The sequence below is a fragment of the Oncorhynchus tshawytscha genome, unplaced genomic scaffold (genome assembly GCF_018296145.1).
Source record: "Oncorhynchus tshawytscha isolate Ot180627B unplaced genomic scaffold, Otsh_v2.0 Un_scaffold_3920_pilon_pilon, whole genome shotgun sequence".
Taxonomy (NCBI): Eukaryota; Metazoa; Chordata; class Actinopteri; order Salmoniformes; family Salmonidae; genus Oncorhynchus; species Oncorhynchus tshawytscha.
The window spans coordinates 242,315-259,742 of record NW_024609812.1 but is presented as its reverse complement, the minus strand read 5'-3'; the positions used below and the strand labels follow the sequence as shown (position 1 = coordinate 259,742).

At 46.2% G+C, this 17,428-nt stretch overlaps 1 protein-coding gene across 9 annotated transcripts in view; it reads right to left on the bottom strand.

Annotated features, from left to right (window-relative positions):
- The window catches only part of col7a1l (collagen type VII alpha 1-like), a 127,753-nt gene that overhangs the window by 98,554 nt on the left and 11,771 nt on the right, over window positions 1-17,428 (bottom strand). For all 9 annotated transcript variants that reach the window (XM_042318654.1, XM_042318655.1, XM_042318647.1 and 6 more), the window contains exons 3-9: window positions 11,806-11,986; window positions 11,215-11,374; window positions 10,210-10,303; window positions 7,947-8,120; window positions 4,948-5,111; window positions 485-614; window positions 44-160 (exon numbers count right to left, since the gene is read on the bottom strand). In XM_042318654.1, coding sequence (XP_042174588.1) covers window positions 44-160; window positions 485-614; window positions 4,948-5,111; window positions 7,947-8,120; window positions 10,210-10,303; window positions 11,215-11,374; window positions 11,806-11,986 — 1,020 coding nt within the window. The remainder of the gene's footprint in view (window positions 1-43; window positions 161-484; window positions 615-4,947; window positions 5,112-7,946; window positions 8,121-10,209; window positions 10,304-11,214; window positions 11,375-11,805; window positions 11,987-17,428) is intronic.

Genomic DNA, 17,428 nt, shown 5'->3' with positions numbered 1-17,428 from the left:
AGACTAATGATGTGGTGTAATGTCAATACAGGAGTCAACTCACATCTGGGGATGAATATCTTGTATCCCTCGAGCTTCCCTAGAGGTGGTGTCCATGCCAACCTCAGAGAGAAGAGGCCCTCCTCCATCACACGGAAGTTTGAGACAGGAGGCACAGGGGCTAAGGCAGAGGAAGGAAAATATGTTGGAACGTTGAGTACATTTCAAATGGCATGTGTGTATGGAAAATGCCTGGTTGTAAATGAGCACAGGTATGTGATGTGTACGTTTCAGTGCGGGTGAATGTCTGCATGCAGATTAAGTATACATGTGGATCCATATTTACAATACCTGTGTGTGTGTGAGTGTGTTCAGCTGGTGTTTGTTTGAGTATATGCTAATCAATATTTACCTGCGTGCGCTACTATGTGTGAAAACGCTTGTGTGTTCGCGTGGGTGCATGTCTGTGTATGGGATTGTTGATGTTAGTGCCTCTGTAACCCACGTGTCTGTGTAATGATGGTGGCAGAGTCTCCAATGAGGCCAGGGTAGATGGCGTAGACAGTCAGAGAGTACTCTGTCTTAGGAGTCAGCTCTGTCACTAGAGATGTCCTCTCATCACCTTTCAGATCAGTCTGATACGACACACACAGGACAAGGAGAGAGAGAGGAGCAGGGAGCGGCACAAGGAGAAGGACAGGGACAAGGAGAAGGATAGGAAGAGGGATAAGGAGAGGGAGTAGGAGAGAGAGAGGGACAGGTAGAAGGACAAGGAGAGGGACAGGGACAAGGAGAAGGATAGGGAGAGGGATAAGGAGAGGGAGTAGGAGAGAGAGAGGGACAGGGAGAAGGACAAGGAGAGGGACAAGGAGAAGGATAGGGAGAGGGATAAGGAGAGGGAGTAGGAGAGAGAGAGGGACAGGTAGAAGGACAGGGCCAGGGAGAGGGACAGGGAGAAGGAGAGGGATAGGGAGAGAGAGAGGGACAGGATGAAGGACATGGACAGGGGGAGGGACAGGGAGAAGGAGAGGGATAGGGAGAGAGAGAGGGACAGGGAGAAGGACAGGGGCAGGGACAAGGAGAAAGATAGGGAGAGGGATAAGGAGAGGGAGTAGGAGAGAGAGAGGGACAGGTAGAAGGACAGGGCCAGGGAGAGGGACAGGGAGAAGGAGAGGGATAGGGAGAGAGAGAGGGACAGGATGAAGGACAGGGACAGGGGGAGGGACAGGGAGAAGGAGAGGGATAGGGAGAGAGAGCGGGACAGGGAGAAGGACAGGGACAGGGAGAGGGACAGGGAGAAGGATAGGGATGGGGAGAGAGAGGGACAGGGAGTAGGACAAGGAGAGGGACAGAGACAGGAGAAGGATAGGGAGGGGATAGGGAGAGAGAGAGGGACAGGGAGAAGGACAAGGAGAGGGACAGAGACAGGGAGAAGGATAGGGAGGGGATAGGGAGAGAGAGGGACAGGGAGAAGGACAGGGACAGGGAGAGGGACAGGGAGAGAAAGAGGGAGAGGGAGCGGGACAAGGAGAGGGACAGAAATAGGGAGAAGCATAGGGAGAGGGAGAGAGAGAGACAGGGAAAGGAACAGAGAGAAGGACATGGACAGGGAGTAGGACAAGGAGAAGGAGCGGGAGAGAGAGAGGGACAGGGACAAGGTAAAGGACAAGGAGCGGGAGAGAGAGAGAGAGAGACAGGGAGAGGGAGCGGTAGAGAAAAAGGGACAGGTAGAGGGACAAGGAAAGGACAGGGTCAAGGACAGGGACAAGGAGTGGGTGAAGGACATGGAGAGGGACCGGGAGAGTGAGAGGGACAGGGAATGGGTCAGGAACAGGGACAGGGACAGGGAGAGAGGGAGAGGTTTCAGTGAAAATGGTAAGGGTGTTTGTGGGGATGGTTTTGTGTGGATGTGTGCTCGTGCATGTGTGTATTCAGAAATTGTACCATCACTAGAATCACTCTACTCTGTAATCATTCTACACCAGTCTTTCATCACTCAGTGTATCATCACTCTACTCTGTAATCATTCTACACCAGTCTTTCATCACTCAGTGTATCATCACTCTACTATGTAATCATTCTACACCAGTCTTTCATCACTCAGTGTATCATCACTCTACTATGTAATCATTCTACACCAGTCTTTCATCACTCAGTGTATCATCACTCTACTATGTAATCATTCTACACCAGTCTTTCATCACTCAGTGTATCATCACTCTACTATGTAATCATTCTACACCAGTCTTTCATCACTCAGTGTATCATCACTCTACTATGTAATCATTCTACACCAGTCTTTCATCACTCAGTGTATCATCACTCTACTATGTAATCATTCTACACCAGTCTTTCATCACTCAGTGTATCATCACTCTACTCTGTAATCATTCTACACCAGTCTTTCATCACTCAGTGTATCATCACTCTACTATGTAATCATTCTACACCAGTCTTTCCTCACTCAGTGTACCATCACTAGAATCACTCTACTCTGTAATCATTCTACACCAGTCTTTCATCACTCAGTGTATCATCACTAGAATAACTCTACTCTGTAATCATTCTACACCAGTCTTTCATCACTCAGTGTACCATCACTAGAATCACTCTACTCTGTAATCATTCTACACCAGTCTTTCATCACTCAGTGTATCATCACTAGAATCACTCTACTCTGTAATCAGTCTACACCCGTCTTTCATCACTCAGTGTATCATCACTAGAATCACTCTACTCTGTAATCATTCTACACCAGTCTTTCATCACTCAGTGTATCATCAATAGAATCACTCTACTCTGGGCACATACAACTATGACTGACCCTGTAAAACAACACATTTCACTGCCTCTATCCAGTGTATTTGACAATAATGTTAGGGTTAGAAAACACTTTACTATTCCACAGTACTCTTTCAAGTACATCTCAAACCCATTGCATCCATCCTCTCCTCTGTGATTTCACCACCCAATACACAAGTTATGTAATGCCGCATAGCTTGATTGTCCCTGCAGGAATGGTTCTGTTAGAGGATACTAAAATATCTTTCTCCAGAGTTCTACACCAGTGTCATAGCAAGGACACGCAAACAACCCACTCTGAGAATCCAGTGCTGTGCCCTGTGGCTCTGGCAAGGCTGTAGAAAATCACAGAGAATAAACACAATGGGGAAAGATTCCATGCCTGCGAGACGAAGACAAAACACGCACGTACGTGCGCACACACACACACACCAAACTATCCAAAACAAAGACTAAGAATGTGAGTGTCACAGTATAGTTCAGAAGTGTCAGCAAATGTTCTGTACAGATGCACAAAAACTGAACACTCACACACTCTCCAACAAATAAAGTAGTGTACAGTACATTACAGTACATTTCATTACTGTACATTACAGTACATTTCATTACAGTACATTACAGTACATTTCATTACTGTACATTACAGTACATTTCATTACTGTACATTACAGTACATTTCATTACTGTACATTACAGTACATTTCATTACAGTACATTACAGTACATTTCATTACTGTACATTACAGTACATTTCATTACTGTACATTACAGTACATTTCATTACTGTACATTACAGTACATTTCATTACTGTACATTACAGTACATTTCATTACTGTACATTACAGTACATTTCATTACTGTACATTACAGTACATTTCATTACTGTACATTACAGTACATTACAGTACATTTCATTACAGTACATTTCATTACAGTACATTACAGTACATTTCATTACAGTACATTACAGTTTCATTTACATTACAGTACATTTCATTACAGTACATTTCATTACTGTACATTACAGTACATTTCAGTACATTTCACATTTACAGTACATTTCATTACTGTACATTACAGTACATTTCATTACTGTACATTACAGTACATTTCATTACTGTACATTACAGTACATTTCATTACTGTACATTACAGTACATTACAGTACATTTCATTACTGTACATTACAGTACATTTCATTACTGTACATTACAGTACATTTCATTACTGTACATTACAGTACAGTACATTTCTGTACATTACAGTACATTACAGTACATTTCATTACTGTACATTACAGTACATTTACATTTCATTACTGTACATTACAGTACATTTCATTTCAGTACATTACAGTACATTTCATTACATGTACATTATTACAGTTACATTTCATTACAGTACATTACAGTACATTTCATTACTGTCCATTACAGTACATTTCATTACAGTACATTACAGTACATTTTATTACTGTACATTACAGTACATTTCATTACAGTACATTACAGTACATTTCATTACTGTACATTACAGTACATTTCATTACAGTACATTTCATTACAGTACATTACAGTACATTTCATTACTGTACATTACAGTACATTTCATTACTGTACATTACAGTATTTTGTAAAGCTCAAGGTCATTGGGATATTGCTTTCTGATTTTCCCTCACTGCATACTAGCCACACGCACACGCACACACACACACACACACACACACACACACACACACACACACACACACACACACACACACACACACACACACACACACACACACACACACACACCTCTATCTATCAGTATCCTGCTGTGGTCAGTCTCTGTGTCTGTATTCAGTACCATCTGGTCCTGGGCCCAATATCCTGTCACCTCTCACATCCCATCCCCGTGCCACCTTACCCACCTTCCACCTCCCTATCAGGTTCACCTATCTCAGCTCCCTCCTTACCCTCCCAACAAGATTTTGAGTCAATTCAGTTTCCAATTCAGAAAGTGTTTTCAATTCAATTCCTGATTCAATTCAATTCCAGGCACTTTACCCAGGTGGTTTGACTCCTAATATCGTATTTTAGCCCATCGTCTGAGATGGCATTCAGCATTTAGCCACCATCATTACAACAACATCTCAACCTCTCAACACCCCCCCTCCCCTTCACCTGTGTCTGCAGGCTGGGCAGCAGCTGTCCCTTGGGACTGAGGGGGGTGACCAGGAGGCGGTAGCCGGTGACATCCCCCGTGGCCTGGCTCCAGGTCAGCCTCAGACTACTGTAGGCTAGCTCACTCACTTGGAGGTCCCGGGGACCCACCACACGCTCCTCCACTGGGGAGGGAGATGGGGGGAGGGAGATACAAGGATGGGTGGGGCAAAGATGGGGGAGAGGAGAGAGAGAAGGATGGGGTGAGGGAGGGGAGGTAGAAGGATGGGTGAGGGAAAGATGGGGAGAGGAGAGAGAGAGAGAAGGATGGGGTGAGGGGGAGGGGAGGTAGAAAGATGGGGAGATGGAGAGAGAAGGATGGGGGTGAGGGAGGGGAGGTAGAAGGATGGGTGATGGAAAGATGGGGGAGAGGAGGAGAGAGAAGGATGGGGTGAGGGAGGGGAGGTAGAAGGATAGGTGGAGGAAAGATGGGGAGAGGAGAGAGAGAAGGATGGGGTGAGGGAGGGGAGGTAGAAGGATGGGTGAGGGAAAGATGGAGGAGAGGAGAGAGAGAAGGATGGGGTGAGGGAGGGGAGGTAGAAGGATGGGGGGTGAGGGAAAGATGGGGGGAGAGGAGAGAGAAGGATGGGGTGAGGGAGGGGAGGTAGAAGGATAGGTGGGGGAAAGATGGGGAGAGGAGAGAGAGAGGATGGGGTGGATGGGTGAGGGAGGCGAGGTTGAAGGATGGGTGGGGGAAAGATGGGAGAGAGGAGAGAGAGAAGGATGGGGTGAGGGAGGGGAGGTAGAAAGATGGGGAGAGGAGAGAGAAGGATGGGGGGGAGGGGGGAGGGAGAGAGAAGGATGGGGTGATAAGGATGGGGAGAGGAGAGAGGAGAGAAGGATGGGGTGAGGGAGGGATGGGGGGAGAGGGAGGGGAGAGAGAAGGATGGGGTGAGGGAGGGAGATAGAAGGATGGGGGATGAGGGAGGGGAGAGAGAAGGATGTGGGGAGGGAGGGGAGAGAGAAGGATGGGGACAGGAAGAAGAGGTGGATGGAGAGAAACGGGAGTGACGAATAAAAAGAGTAAGATGGAGGATGGAGGTGGAGAAAAAGACAGAGAGAGAAGGGAGAGAGAAAGACAGAGAGAGAGAAGGGGGGTGAGGGAGAGAAAGACAGAGAGAGAGAAGGGGGAGAGAAAGACAGAGAGAGAAGGGGGAGAGAAAGACAGAGATAGAAGGATCGAGGTGGAGAGAAAGACAGAGAGAAGGGGGGAAAGACAGAGAGAAGGATGGAGGGGTAGAGAAAGACAGAGAGAAAAGGATGGAGGTGGAGAGAAAGAGAGAGAAGGAGGGAGGGGGAGAGAAAGACAGAGAAGGATCGAGGGGGAGAGAAAGAAAGAGAGAAAGATGGAGGGGGAGAGAAAGATGGAGGATGGAGAGAGAAAGACAGAGAGAGAAGGATGGAGGGGAGAGAAAGACAGAGAGAGAAGGATGGAGGGGAGAGAGAAAGGATGGGGTGAGAGAGAGAAGGATGGAGGGAGAGAGAAAGACAGAGAGAGAAGGATGGAGGGGTAGAGAAAGACAGAGAGATAAGGATGGAGGGAGAGAGAAAGAAAGAGAGAGAAAGATGGAGGGGGAGAGAAAGACAGAGAGAGAAGGATGGAGGGAGAGAGAAAGACAGAGAGAGAAGGATGGAGGGGTAGAGAAAGACAGAGAGATAAGGATGGAGGGGAGAGAAAGAAAGAGAGAAAGATGGAGGGGAGAGAAAGACAGAGAGAGAAGGATGGAGGGGTAGAGAGAGAAAGAGAGAAAGAGAAATGGAGGGAGAGAGAAAGAAAGAGAGAAAGATGGAGGGGGAGAGAAAGACAGAGAGAGAAGGATGGAGGGGTAGAGAAAGATAGGGAGAAGGGGGAAGTGGAGAGAAAGACAGAGAAAAGGATGGAGGGAGAGAGAATGAGGAAGGGGGAGAGAAAGACAGAGAAGGATGGAGGGGGAGAGAAAGAAAGAGATAGAAGGATTGAGGTGGAGAGAAAAAGAGAGAGGAGGGGGAAGACAGAGAGAAGGATGGAGAGGTAGAGAAAGACAGAGAGAGAAGGATGGAGGGAGAGAAAAGAAAGAGAGAGAAAGATGGAGGGGGGAGAGAGAATAGGAGGAAGGGGGAGAGAAAGACAGAGAAGGAGGGAGGGAGAGTAGGAGGAAGGGGGAGAGAAAAGACAGAAGGAGGGAGGGAGAGAAAGACAGGGAGAAAAGGATGGAGGGAGAGAAAGAAGGATGGAGGGAGAGAGACAGGGAGAAAAGGATGGAGGGAGAGAAAGAAGGATGGAGGGGAGAGAAAGACAGGGAGAAAAGGATGGAGGGGAGAGAAAGACAGGGAGAAAAGGATGGAGGGAGAGAGAAAGACAGGGAGAAAAGGATGGAGGTAGAGAGAAAGAGAGGGGGAAAAGGATGGAGGGAGAGAGAAAGAAAGGGAGAAAAGGATGGAGGGAGAGAAAGAGAGGGAGAAAAGGATGGAGGGAGAGAAAGACAGGGAGAAAAGGATGGAGGGGAGAGAAAGACAGGGAGAAAATGATGGAGGGAGAGAGAAAGACAGGGAGAAAAGGATGGAGGTAGAGAGAAAGAGAGGGAGAAAAGGATGGAGGGAGAGAAAGAGAGGGAGAAAAGGATGGAGGGAGAGAGAAAGACAGGGAGAAAAGGATGAAGGGAGAGAAACAGAGATTGAAACATAAAGGGGTTAAAACATAAAGAACATACAAAGTATGTACCAGACACCACTAAACTAAATAACATGTTTAAATATATACACATATACAATAACCAAGGGCAGTACAGCTGACATCTAGCCACACTACACAAAGATACCTGCATAGCAGAACATCTCTGGGCATTCTCAGGGGTAGGTACTTTTGAAGTTGCCCTCAACCGCTGATAAAGGATCAGATTATTTTCACCCCTCTAATGGTTAGGGTTACGATTGGAGGTGAGCAATCTGATCCTGGATCAGTGGTTGGAACTAATTCTCACCGGCCGGGGTGTGTTTGACGGGCCGCGGGGGTTCAGAGGCGGTGAAACAGATTCTTCGGGACAGTTTGGGCAGGAGAGCATCCAGGAGAGAGAAGTCAGCGGCTAGCAACAGGTGTTCCTCGTGGGGCTCAGTCACAATCCTGCGCAGCTCTGATTCGTCAGCTCCTCTCACCCCTAGGAGAAGCATTTACATGTTTTATTTATTTAACCTTTATTTAACTTGGCAAATAAGTTAAGAACAAGAGAGAAAAGTGTGAGAGAAAGACAGAGAGAGAAGGATGGAGGGAGAGAGAAGGAGGAAGTGGGAGAGAAAGACAGAGAGAGAAGGATGGAGGGAGAGAGAAAGAAGGATGGACTGCCTTGTTCAGGGGCAGAACAACATATTTTTACCTTGTGAGCTCGGGGATTCGATCCAGCAACCTTTCGGTTACTGGTCCAACGCTCTAACCACTAGGCTACCTACCTATAAAAGCTAGAATGGACATAGTTGTAAAAATGTTTTTTTCAGTACACCCAATATGGCACCAAAATAGCATTCAGCAATACAAAGAAATCTGTTTTCAGAACTACTAGAGAGAGTTCATCCATTCTGTCCTAGTTGCTCCTATCTAGTATATCTATCTATTCATTTTGTTCATTAGTTAGCATTGATCTATCATAGTGTCCATTTGTCATGACAAAGTACTGTACAGGGAATGAAGTGAATCTTGTTCCATTCCAAATGCGATTAGAGAGACACAATGTTCTGTTAACTGCTCATACTGTTAGAGTGTCAAGGGGTTTAGAGTGATGGAGCTCATGCAATGTGTTGAGATGAGAGATATATCCTGAAACACACACACATGTCCACACACGCTCACATGTCCACACACGCACACACAATTCCCCTAACCCCACACACAGATAACAACCCCCCCCGCCACAGACAGACACATCATAAGGCGCTGACTGATCACCCCCCTGCTCTGGTGGTGTAGTGTACTGTGTAGTGAACTGTGTAGTGCCTGTGTTAGCTGGCTCTGTCCAGCTGTGAGAGACAGAGAGGAGCTAGCTGATCAGACTGATGCTTCCCTCTATGGGGATGATGAATGCCAGGACCCGGCCTCCGTGTCAGTAGGGGTGGGAGGGGGGGGGCACAGAAAAGCCTGATGAAAAATCATTGTAATTAGCTCACCACTGGCTAATGAGCTGTAATTATTTCCTGTCTCTGGGCTGAGGAGAGCAGAGACACTCTCACTGCACATGTCAATGTATGTCTATGTACTGCATGTCTATGTACTGTATGTCTATGTACTGTATGTCTATGTACTGTATGTCTATGTACTGTATGTCTATGTACTGTATGTCTATGTACTGTATGTCTATGTACTGTATGTCTATGTACTGTATGTCTATGTACTGTATGTCTATGTACTAAATGTCTATGTACTGTATGTCTATGTACTGTATGTCTATGTACTGTATGTCTATGTACTGTATGTCTATGTACTGTATGTCTATGTACTGTATGTCTATGTACTAAATGTCTATGTACTGTATGTCTATGTACTGTATGCAGTCACACATGGGTAGATAGGTCATGGAGTGCATGAAGTGTAAGCAATATGCAGTACTTAAAACACACAGTGACTGATACACAGATGTACACACGTAGGCTCAACACACACAATCACACACGTAGGCTCAACACACATAATCACACACGTAGGCTCAACACACACATAATCACACACGTAGGCCCAACACACACATAATCACACACGTAGGCTCAACACACACATAATCACACACGTAGGCTCAACACACACATAATCACACACGTAGGCTCAACACACACATAATCACACACGTAGGCTCAACACACATAATCACACACGTAGGCTCAACACACACATAATCACACACGTAGGCTCAACACACATAATCACACACGTAGGCTCAACACACACATAATCACACACATAGGCTCAACACACACATAATCACACACGTAGGCTCAACACACACATAATCACACACGTAGGCTCAACACACATAATCACACACGTAGGCTCACACACATAATCACACACATAGGCTCAACACACACATAATCACACACTTGCAAATGCACGCAGGCACAAGCACACACACTTCAATGATATACCCTGAATACCACATTCATTTTTCACCTAAGGCACAGCAGACAGGTAAGCTGGATAGAATCTCCAGGACGCTGCAGGGATGTGGTATGAATATATAATCACAGCGTGATTAGACTCACCCACTGCATAGATAGAGATTCCATTGTCTGTGACAGCCTTGGCCGGCCCATCCACCTGGTCATCCGAACGGCCGTTTGTGATCAGGACAGCAATCTGCAAACATGGGAAATCTAATCAAACTAGCTCTATGTTACAGATCTACCAGAATATACAACTACAATCTGTATTTACTGCAAGGGTCTTTCCAATAGCGACACACAATTGCATAGAACTAGACAAACTAGACCCGCTCTACTAGATTAACTAGATCTTTCTCCGTAGGGAGCACACTTGCCTTCATTGGAAATACCACATTTCCATGCATTCAAACAACAAGCCCTGTCCTTCGAGATATTTGACATGTTTTAACTCATAATTGCAGGCATAATGCAATAACGCAGTGTGAAACTTAAAACACTGCGGAATGATAATTCCCCATTATGAAAAATTCACTGCAGTTCGTCGAAAGTTAAGGCCCCAATTGATGGGGAGGAGGGGAGGAGGGGGTGAGAGCACATCAATATGCACCTGATGTGGCTATGGTGTGTGTGCTCAGCCTTCTGAGTGGTGAAATCAAATATGTCAGCCTAATCCTGCTCTCTCTCTCTGCCACATCAGCTGTGGTTCAGCATGACTTGCAGTGTGTGTGTGTGTGTGTGTGTGTGACTTGCAGGGCTGTGAAGAATCTCAATGACTGACATGTTATCCCAGGTGCAGCTGGGATAGTGCAGTGTAACACTTCAAGGAGAAGTGCAGCTGCTAACAGCTGCTGAGGGGAAACGGCTCAAAATAATGTCCGGAACGGAGCAGATGGAATGGTATCAATCAACTGGGAAGCATTTGTTTGATATATTTGATACCATTCCACTGATTCAACTCCAGTCACTACCACGAGCCCGTTCTCCCAAATAAAGGTGCCACCAACCTCCTGTGGTTGCTAACTATCAGATCTCACAATGCCTGGAGATGTGTTTAACATCCCAGGAACCACATATAGCAATATCCTGAGATGCACAGTAGTTAACCTTGGGGGTATTGTCCCTGGTGATAGCCGCACTGAAGACATAATCCACCAGGAACTGGAGGGCGTCGCCCGTTCGACTGGCCCCGCCTTCAAACGGGAGGTCCTTTACTGCCCTCAGGACCTCCTCGAGACTACTGTAGTCTGTCAGGGCGATACGCATCCTGAAGACAGAGAGAGAGAGAGAGAGAGAGAGAGAGAGAGAGAGAGAGAGAGAGAGAGCAGAAGAGTCATTCCTGGGTTGATCAGCCTGTCTATACTGATCAGCAGCGAGGCTCTATGGATCCTAACAGGGCCTAATACAGACAGAGCAAAAGTCCCTGAGCTTCTTTGCAACTCTGGAGTGAAGTTAGGAAAATATCTTTAGGAATTCACTGAAGATGTTTTAGACAAAGCCAAAGCAGTAACACCAATTATTGTCTAATTGAAGACTATGACTAGTTAATTAGTTAAATTAGGTGTACCAAAAGCCTGCAGGGCCAGATTTCTTACCCCTGGAGGGGGGTAAAGGAATGTTTATGCAAATCCAGAAATGTTCCTAAGTAACCTTTGCGGATAACATTGCCCAACCCGGCAGACCTATAGCCATATAGACCTGGGTATATCTCCGTAGACGGTGACTCCAAAGCGGATGCCCTCGGACCCCACCACGCTGTCCTGAAAGGAATTCATGATGGCCGAGATGAAGTCTTTAACCCTGGAGAAGCTGGTCTGGCCCACGCCCCACGACTCATCCACCAAGAACACTAGGTCTGCAGGCTGCGCCGTCCGACATGCTGGGGGAAGAGCAGATATATGACTGGTTTAGTGGTTTAGTGTTGCAAGACTCCATTCCATTTCCCAGAATTCAGGTTGGAGGACTGCAGATTTCCTGCAGGGATGTCTGTATATCAGTCTGTATTCAGCATGAGATGTGCGTCTCTGCATCCTTTCCATTGCATCTTTTAGTTGAGTGGGATTTCTCTCAGCCTCGGGGAACAATAAAGGCCAGATTAACTGAGCGTTGGCACCTGTTCATTTCACAAGAGAAGACAAAAGAAAAAGAGTGTCTTTATTAAACCTGAATTCCAAAGCTTCTCCTTCATTTAATGTAGCTTTATTTCACCTATTGTTCCTCTCATGTTTCCTTCTCTGTGAAACCAGAAACTCAACTGATCTGTTTCTGTCCACGCTCCAGGGTGAAAGTTTATTTTATTGAACCTTAATTTGACACATTCTCATTTACAGCAATGACCTGCGGAATAGTTAGAGGGGAGAGGAGGGGGGATGAATGAGCCAATTGGACGCTAACAACCATTAGTGGCGAAAATGCCAAACTGACCCACAATCAGCATCTCGGGCCAACTTCACCCCGCTCCTCTCCAAACAGTGTTTCCCCATTCTACCACAAGGTGGCAGTATACCTCCATTAAATAGGGAAGGGGATACCTAGTCAGTTGCACAACGTTCTGCATTTAACCCAAACCCTCTGAATTGAAGAGGTTCAGGGAGCTTCCTTAATCGTAGTCATCGGTGCCTGAAGAGCAGTTGTTACTGGGGGTTAACTGCCTTGCTCAGGAGCAGAACAGCAGATTTTTCCACCTTGCGGATTTGAACCAGAAATCGTTCGGTTCGTGGCCCAACACTTTTGACTGCTAGGCTACCTGCCTCGGAAGGTAATACATTTCCGTGGCCAACCTTCTGCTGTCACAGACAGGCACCACAAGGCTCCTATGAATGTTTAATGGCTCACAGGTGAGGCGTTGAGACCATCAATATTCTGAGCAGTCCAGCAGTAACATTTTAGTACAGCGAAGAGGAAGGCTTGGAATAACAACATAAACAGCCTAAAGTGGGGCCAGACCGCGTCCGCTCAAACACACACCAGGCGGTAGAATAGGTGTTGGGTCTCTTTGCATAACCACACACACTGGAACAGATGCACACCTGTTGCATGGTGATGGATGTAAATGTGTGTGTTTGTGGCGGACACACCCACAATATGAACCGTATTACTTGCCATATTAGCCACACACACACACACACACACACACACACACACACACACACACACACACACACACACACACACACATACGAACAGTCTACACACACATACGAACAGTCTACACACACATTGTCCCTGTCAGTGCCCCAGTATTACCGTGACAGAATAGATTACAACAGGGAATAGACGATACGGTCCAGTGATTGTGCTCTATGTGATAACTCAGCCTCTCTCCTTTCCCCTTGTCCTGCCTCGCTTTCCTCTCCTCTTTTATCCCTTCCTTGGCTGCCATCCCGGGATTCAGCGGGGGTGACATATGTCCCGGCTCACCGCGGACCAGCATTCTGCTCCTGCTCACAAAACTACATCCTCCATTCTACAGTCAGGAGACTAAGTATCACAGGGAACCGTTTTGGAGACTACACCGACAAACTGCCTCTGGCCACATCGCCATGTAATGGAGTCTGTGACGCATGCTAAAACCTTTACAGGTCATGGGACACGACAGTGTGAGTCATGACTGAGCACGGTTCCTAAGTCAAGCTTCACAAAGGCAGCAAACCACGCCAGGGCACAGGAGCGTTCTTCCATTAGTTTAGTGTAATATGTCATGTCAGTGTGTACTGTTTACCCTCCAAATGGAGGAAGAGAACTATGGAACACAGCAGCAGAGAAACAGCAGAGAAACAGCAGAGAAACAGCAGAGAAACAGCAGAGAAACAGCAGAGAAACAGCAGAGAAACAGCAGAGAAACAGCAGAGAAACAGCAGAGAAACAGCAGAGAATACACGGACAGACAGATTGACGGACAGACAGATTGATGGACAGACAGATTGACGGACAGACAGATTGATGGACAGACAGATTGACGGACAGACAGATTGATGGACAGACAGATTGACGGACAGACAGATTGATGGACAGACAGATTGACGGACAGACAGATTGATGGACAGACAGATTGATGGACAGACAGATTGATGGACAGACAGATTGACGGACTGACAGATTGACAGACTGACAGATTGACAGACGGACAGATTGACGGACGGACAGATTGACGGACAGACAGATTGATGGACAGACAGATTGACGGACTGACAGATTGACGGACAGACAGATTGACGGACTGACAGATTGACGGACTGACAGATTGACAGACGGACAGATTGACGGACGGACAGATTTACGGACGGACAGACAGATGGATGGACTGGAGGATGGACAGACAGACAGGCAGACTGACTGACTGAAGGATGAATGGATGGACAGACAGACTGACTTAAGGACGGACCGACGAACGGACAGGCAGACAGGCAGATGGATAGACAAACAGATGGGAAAGAATGTAAATTGTCCAGACAGAGAGACTGACTGACAGACAGACAGACAGACAGACAGACAGACAGACAGACAGACAGACTGACAGACTGACAGACAGACAGACTGACAGATAGACAGACTGACAGACAGACAGAGAGGAAACACATAAATTGTTCAGACAAATAGACAGACTGACAGATAGACAGACTGACAGACTGACAGATTGACAGATTGACAGATTGACAGATTGACAGATAGACAGACTGACAGATAGACAGACAGACAGACAGACAGACAGACAGACAGACAGATAGACAGACTGACAGATAGACAGACTGACAGATAGACATATAGACAGATAGACAGACTGACAGATAGACAGACTGACAGATAGACAGACTGACAGATAGACCGACTGACAGATAGACCGACTGACAGATAGACAGACTGACAGATAGACAGATAGACAGACTGACAGAAAGACAGACTGACAGACAGACCGACTGACAGATAGACCGACTGACAGATAGACCGACTGACAGATAGACCGACTGACAGATAGACAGACTGACAGATAGACAGATAGACAGACTGACAGATAGACAGACTGACAGATAGACAGATAGACAGATAGACAGACTGACAGACTGACAGATAGACAGACTGACAGACTGACAGATAGACAGACTGACAGACTGACAGATAGACAGATAGACAGACTGACAGATAGACAGATAGACAGACTGACAGATAGACCGACTGACAGATAGACAGACTGACAGATAGACAGATAGACAGACTGACAGATAGACAGACTGACAGATAGACAGATAGACAGACTGACAGATAGACAGACTGACAGATAGACAGACTGACAGATAGACAGACTGACAGATAGACAGACTGACAGACAGACCGACTGACAGATAGACCGACTGACAGATAGACTGACTGACAGATAGACCGACTGACAGATAGACAGACAGACAGATAGACAGACTGACAGATAGACAGACTGAGGGGAAAAGATAAATTGTCCAGACTGTATACTGTGTCTGGCAGGTGAGAACCACATGTCTAGAATTGCTAGACAACACATGGTGAAGGGTCATTATAGTTCAGTACCTGTCCACTGTTGTCCACCTAGTTGCTACATATCATCATCTAACAATACAGCACAGTCAATAGTCTGTTCATTATTCACTACATTCTAATATTGGGACATAATAACTTGGATCCATGTGTGAATCTTTGACAAAAGAGAACAAGCCCCAAGAATGGCAACAGTTGCTACTCCAATGGTACCTTTCCAGACAGGCTTTAGTCTTGAGTTGGTTCCTCTAGTTTCAACACAGCTGCCAGCCAGGCTGGTGTATTTGACAAAATTCCATCTGCACCATCTAAGTTCTACTTTGGGAAAAAGGTAACGTAAAAAAATCATATTTAAATGCATTTAATCTCACAGAACATGAGAGTCAGTGACGTTGGTGTTTAAATCAAGCCCAGTCTAAAGCCTTCTGTCAGTTAAACACCGTAAGCATAGAATTATAGTACTGCTGCAGATTCAAGGGGAAGCCTGACCGGGACTCAACCTCAGCACCTTAGCCATTACACTGAAAGGTCAGATCCTCTCAGCGAGGTTGTTAGGTGTTGCACAAACATTGTTTCATTCCAATAGTTGGAAAGTTTAAAAAAAATAAAAAATGCATTACTGGCTGCCAATCAGATTCCACCCCAAGAGTTCATCTTTAGCCAGTTGATTGGCTAATTCAACCTTCCATGGCATCCAAGAACATCAGAAGCTGTGTACAGTAAACCTCTAGCAGACATGCATTTGATTTAGCTTGGAATTTGCACTTTTGGGACTATGCCATTGGTTCTGATGTACCGGGCAAACCAAATGAAGCCCAGCTAAAGTATTTGAACAGATTTGACATATGTATTTGACATAGGTATGATGTACAGTACCAAACCTAAGGCCAAGATTTGACAGTGGACTGTAGTCTGACAGATAGTGGTGAACAGGAGGCTCCCAGATGTTCAGAATGCCCTGTCTAAAGATGGAAGAGTGACTGAGTCTGCATCACTGTCTACCTGCCTAGTCCATCCAGGTGTCTAGACATACTGGACATACAGACATTATTTAGTCTAGCACTTGTGTCTGAAACAGATAGACGGAGCATGAGAAGAAGACAGGATGGAGAGAGGAGAAGAAGGACAGGATGGAGAGAGGAGAAGAAGGAGAGGACTGAGAGAGGAGAAGAAGGAGAGGACTGAGAGAGGAGAAGAAGGAGAGGACTGAGAGAGGAGAAGAAGACAGGATGGAGAGAGGAGAAGAAGGACAGGATGGAGAGAGGAGAAGAAGAACAGGATGGAGAGAGGAGAAGAAGAACAGGATGGAGAGAGGAGAAGAAGAACAGGATGGAGAGAAGAGAAGGAGAGGACTGAGAGAGGAGAAGAAGGACAGGATGGAGAGAAGAGAAGAAGGAGAGGACTGAGAGAGGAGAAGAAGAACAGGATGGAGAGAAGAGAAGAAGGAGAGGACTGAGAGAGGAGAAGAAGAACAGGATGGAGAGAAGAGAAGAAGGACAGGATGGAGAGAGGAGAAGAAGAACAGGATGGAGAGAGGAGAAGAAGAACAGGATGGAGAGAAGAGAAGAAGGAGAGGACTGAGAGAGGAGAAGAAGGACAGGATGGAGAGAAGAGAAGAAGGAGAGGACTGAGAGAGGAGAAGAAGAACAGGATGGAGAGAAGAGAAGAAGGAGAGGACTGAGAGAGGAGAAGAAGAACAGGATGGAGAGAAGAGAAGAAGGAGAGGACTGAGAGAGGAGAAGAAGAACAGGATGGAGAGAAGAGAAGAAGGAGAGGACTGAGAGAGGAGAAGAAGGACAGGATGGAGAGAGGAGAA